Raw genomic sequence first — 5,434 nt, 5'->3', positions numbered from 1 at the left:
TTAACGAATTCTAAAGGATGCCTAATCCCTTCCCTTTAGGATAATATAGAGCCCTTACCTAGAATCACACTGGTTAAGCAGACTATCAATTGAGGTTTAGTTTTAACTTTGCTTTAGTTAATATTTAGGTGTCCTAATTTACCGTTAAAATAATTAGGTGGCGACTCCTTACAACAGAATAAATAGGAATCACCAATACGTCATACTCCTTAAATCGACCCGGTTAAAATGGGGTGTGACAGCATTCTTATCAGAGGGAAGACAAAGGAACTGAGAGTAGGTATGTGCATTATAATCACACAGAAGCATGAGTATTTAGGGTAGTCATATGAAACTACCTATGAACACAAATCTGCTAACAAGATTAAATATCGTCTGAAACTGAATTAAGGCACGAATAGGCAGATTCTGTTAACTACCAGCCTGGAAATTGAGCTATATTAAACATGAATGTCTAAGTATTTTAACTACTAAAACGAAATTAAGCCAACTGAAATAGGGATATGCCCAAAGGCTACTGAGCTAAGCTAAACTGAACATAAAACAAACTGAGCATTTAGATCATAACTATAAACCAAACAGGGACAGCGAGATCAAACAACGAAACAAAGCGAAGAGAAACAGTACAACTAAGTACACTGATACCAGCCAAGCCTATATTCAGACTTAAGAAAATGTTCAGTTATGCACCATCTATGATGATAAAGAACAGCAGCAAATTTCAAACCTGTTGGCATATTTAAGCCATCATTTTAAGATACTGCAACAAACACTCAAAAGGCAATATGCCTCAGACAAACAAACAGATTTGCGTACTGGATTCCTATCTAACAGGGATATGATGATGACAGAAGCAAACAGGATTTTATCCATTCCCTCTGCTTTTCCAGAACAGGTTTTGGTATTTGAAACATGTTTCAACAGGACAGTCCATTTTAGCAAACATTTCACTTAAGCCAGATCGAGATGACTTGTTAGGTAAACTTTAAACAACCTTTAGAGAAGATGATATGCTTTAGTAATTTCATGCGATGTATTTGAGATAACCAGGCAAATAATCACGCTGAACTTAGAGATACAGGCAGCAACATGACATGATCTTAGTGAACACATTACAACGACCTAATGATTTCATCAAAACAGCAAACTGCTCTAGTGAATATATTAACAGCTTCCTCAACAAAGCAGTAAGAAAAGGAACTGAAATGAATGCGACAGCCTGACCCCAACTCACTTGTTCACGACAAGTTAACATAACAAGCAGCATAGAAGGACATAAGATACAATGACAAATAAGGGAAATGTGAGTGTACATTTATCAGCAGACATAACAACAGATTTAAAGACTAATCCTGGACCATTTTTTACCATAAGAACCAACCTCAACAAGCATTACCAGTATTAAAGAGGAAGCATATCACATATCACAGGTTTGTAGACACTCATACCAACATATTATCCCTTATAGAATTAAATCAGACATGTATTCCATATTAGACTCAAATCGATTGAAAGCAAAACAAGAAACGTTCATTAAACGACTTTAGTAGAGACATATCAAACTCAATACAATACCATTAGACAGTCTTCTTATCAAATATAAATGAAAATCAAAGCAGATTTCTATTGCGAAAACTAATGACATGCTGAAACGATAATTAATTTACAAATTAATTTCACACAAATGCATGTAGATCCGCGAACACCCTTAAAACTACTAAAAACTGAACAATAAGGAAGAGGTTTTACCTTCTTCGGGTGCAGCGAAGTGAGGCGAAGGTTTCGATATCCACTCGAACACTTTGAAATTCGAACTTGCGTATGCTTGGGTTAAAAGCGACCCAGAGGCAAGCAGAAAAAATAGAAAAATTGATTTAATGTTCTTGGTTCGACCCTTTTAATTTCTTACGACTACTGAAAACTTGATATATATATATATATATATATATATATATATATATATATATATATATATATATATATATATATATATCTATATTCGGAGAATTTTGGGGTTTCAAGATCTTTAATCTTCAGGGGATTTCTACGGTTAAATGAAACAGGTTCTAAGGGAATTTCACCAATCCAAAAAAAAACCCCGTCCCTTCCACTCGAATCCCCCCCTTTTCTGATAAAAAAATGGACACTTATAGACTGATTTAGGGTTCGAGTTTGAGAGGAGAGGGGACAAAAGCGTGGGGAACAGGGCATGGTGGATGGCAGTGGTCAACGTGGGGGACAAGGTGAGTGGAAATGGCAGCGGTATGGGAGAGGCGTGGGAGGTGTCAGAGGAACAAGGATGAGTGGGTGTGGCAGAGGCATGGGGTGTCAGGTGAGGCGTGGTGGTGGCGATGGAGGAGGGAAAGAGGGAAAGGGGAGTTGAGGGAGCGGCGGAAGGAAAAAATGAGGGGAAACCCTAAAAGGGTTCTCCTTATTTTGAGTAAAACGAGTCAGACCCGGTCCATTTGTGGACTGGGTCAATTTTTAGATCGGGTATTAAAAGAATAGCTAGCGAATTAAAACACGGACTAGTCTACAAATTAGGGTAAAAAACATAGGCTGGTCAGAAAATATTTATGAGTTGATTGGACTTTGATTTGGAATCCGATAAATCAAAAATACGGACTGAGTGCAAGAAATAGTTTGGCTTCTGAACTTGAATAAAAGACCCATTTTAATTAATGATATACCAAGGGTGACAGAATATTGCTTACTACAAAATGTGTGATTATTAGGACTCGGGTAATAAAATTATATGGTGTTATAATAGCCGTGCAATAATATATTCCGAAAATCCTCAGTGAAATAAATACTATTATTCAATTATGCAAAGATAAATGCAATGCGTGTGCATAAGCTGGTAAAATACTGAAATGATAAAAGTTGTGAACTATAATAATAATAATAATAATAATAAATAATAATAATAAAATAATAATAATAATAATAATAATAATAAATAATAATAATAATAATAATAATAATGGCTAGTAATTGTAATAGAATAATGAAACAACGGCTTTGATGAAAGGCTAATAATTATAGTAAATATAATATATATATTTTTTAATTTTTTCAAAAATGTTAGAAGCGTAAAATAGGTATTTTGGAAGAGAGGCGGGACAAAATTGGGTGTCAACAATTATTTCAGATGTTTTAGACTTAAACAGTATTTCCGCATTTTATACATTTCAGCCAGACTTTTTAGTAGACCAGCATGAGTTAGTCTTATTTCCTTATTTTAGCATGTTTTGATATCACATGTTGATTCAGCTAGCCTATGGGTTCACTCGGTCACATGCAGTTAGGCACCGAGCGCCGTGTTACGCCTAGACCATGGTTCGAGGCGTGACAGTGTTTCTTTGTATTTGTTAATTCTCCTTCCAAACTTCCTTCCTCATAAATAATTTGATCTTTAAAATTTATTCAAATTGTATGACTAAGAAACTTAAATAATTATGAAGACATACAAACAAGACATGATAAATGCTTCACCAGATAAACTTAATTATGCAATAGAAAATGTGACACAAGTTATATTTTCTAAATTAAATTTACTACTCTTGTATCATGAGTTTGGGGCCGGACTTAGCACAGGCCTCATGCAACTAGTAGTAGGATAAACATACAAAAAAATATTGTATTTGCAACTCAATATTCATGAAAGATAATACGGTGATGACTAAAATCTAGTGGCAGATAATTTTGTACAAAATTATTCTACAAATAGTTCCTATACATAACATCCAAGAATTTACCCTTACCCTGTATCTTCCCTAATATTGTATCTAAGACTTATTATTTCTTCTATCACAATGAGGCTAATAAACTGTCCAAATAATCACTTCCAAGATCTTCAAACTCTAGGATATCCAAGTCACTTTCAAGATGCTCCTCCATGCTTCTCGTAATCCTCTTTTGCACAGGCAATTGATTAATTATATCCAAATCCTCATACATGTTCCAATCCCTAGATACCCTTTTCCTTGAATTATATGCACTACTCATTTGTGAAGCTGATGATGAAAAGGTCCATTCTTTTTCATGAGGACAATTAGATATTCCCATAGCTTGAGCAACATTTTCAAGAGGGAAATTCAAGTAGGCCTTGGGACCTCTAATTCTCAAAGCCGCGTTGTCATAAGCCATGGCAGCTTCTTCAGCAGTATTGAAAGTCCCTAGCCAAACCCTAGCTCCTTTTCTTGATGAATCCCTTATCTCCGCCGCGTATTTTCCCCATGGCCTCCTTCTTACCCCTCTATAATGCCGCGTATTAATTACCATCTTCTTCTTTGTCTTCTCAACTCTGACGACGTCTTCATCTTTGCTTGTTGGTCCGTCGTTTGAATTTTTGTTGTCATTAGGAGGCGCAATAATTCCATCAAGAATCTCTTCCCAAGTTTCAGCTCCCATTGATATCCATCTCCCTAAGCTTGGCAACCTTTCAAGAATTGGAAGTTGTTCCCAATATTTTTCGGAACATTCACTTGTCACTCTTTGATCATTATCTTGATCATTCTTGGATATGAAGTTTGCCCAAACATTCTCTAGTATCTCTTCACATGCTATTTCTTCTTGTTGGTTATTCTTTTCCACATGATTCATCTTTAATGAATGTTGCATATGAATAATATTTGTAGAAATTAAACGACTTGAGGACTATTTATAATAAGAGAGTACTATATCTTATGTGCAAGGCTTCTCGTTTGGTGATGACTAGGAAATAACAGCTAAGCCAATGGTTTAATCTAATTGATGAATTGTAAGCCAGTAGGATACTTGTATTACAAACTATGATTAAGCTAAATTCAAGGATGATTACTAGAATTTAGACATGAAGAAAGGTGTTCACTTTGGTGTTTTTAATATTTTCTTGTTGAATGCTTTGGTTATGACTCATCATTTTGTATGTTGTTAGCTGGAAAAGCTATCTTCTATTATTTATTTATCGTGAAATTCCTTTTTGACTAAATGATTAATGAGATAACAAGCAGGTGAAGAGTATGAGAAAACTTCTTCACGTCTCATTGTTTTGCTTTCTCGTCACTGGTTCCTTGAACTGCAACATTTTGAGTTTATTTTCTTCTTTGAGATCGCAATAAGTCCACATCTAATTAAATTTGTTAAACTTCTTAGTTAAGGAAGGAATGTTCACGTTGAAATTAAACCCTAAATTGATTTTAAAAGCTCCCCCAAAAAAGTAAGGAAAAAAAGGGTAAAAACTTATCCTACACTGGTGTTTAATTATGCAAAATCATAGATGCATGACATGTGTTTGAACAATACTTCTTTCACTAAATCATGGTTAATTATTTTATATTTTCACCTCATTAAATCACTTAATCATACTAATAAGTTAATATAATTTGGTAAACTTCCGATATGGGCGGGTGTTTAACCAAAAAAATAGAGAGACAGGCATGAGTACAAAAAC

At 34.7% G+C, this 5,434-nt stretch overlaps 1 protein-coding gene across 1 annotated transcript; it reads right to left on the bottom strand.

The window, feature by feature from the left end:
- Nucleotides 1-3,770: 3,770 nt before the first annotated feature.
- Nucleotides 3,771-4,623, bottom strand: LOC132623867 (ethylene-response factor C3). Its single transcript, XM_060338675.1, has one exon. The coding sequence runs from the start codon at nt 4,621-4,623 to the stop codon at nt 3,811-3,813; it is 813 nt and encodes a 270-aa protein (XP_060194658.1). The 3' UTR covers nt 3,771-3,810.
- Nucleotides 4,624-5,434: the final 811 nt, after the last annotated feature.

The sequence above is a fragment of the Lycium barbarum genome, chromosome 12 (assembly GCF_019175385.1).
Source record: "Lycium barbarum isolate Lr01 chromosome 12, ASM1917538v2, whole genome shotgun sequence".
NCBI lineage: Eukaryota > Viridiplantae > Streptophyta > Magnoliopsida > Solanales > Solanaceae > Lycium > Lycium barbarum.
The sequence above is the reverse complement of the archived record's forward strand: the minus strand, read 5'-3'. Positions and strand labels throughout refer to the sequence as shown.

What these genes read in the sequence shown, in the direction of transcription:
- LOC132623867 (XM_060338675.1), bottom strand. Translation starts at nt 4,623, where the DNA reads ATGCAACATTCATTAAAGATGAATCATGTGGAAAAGAATAACCAACAA.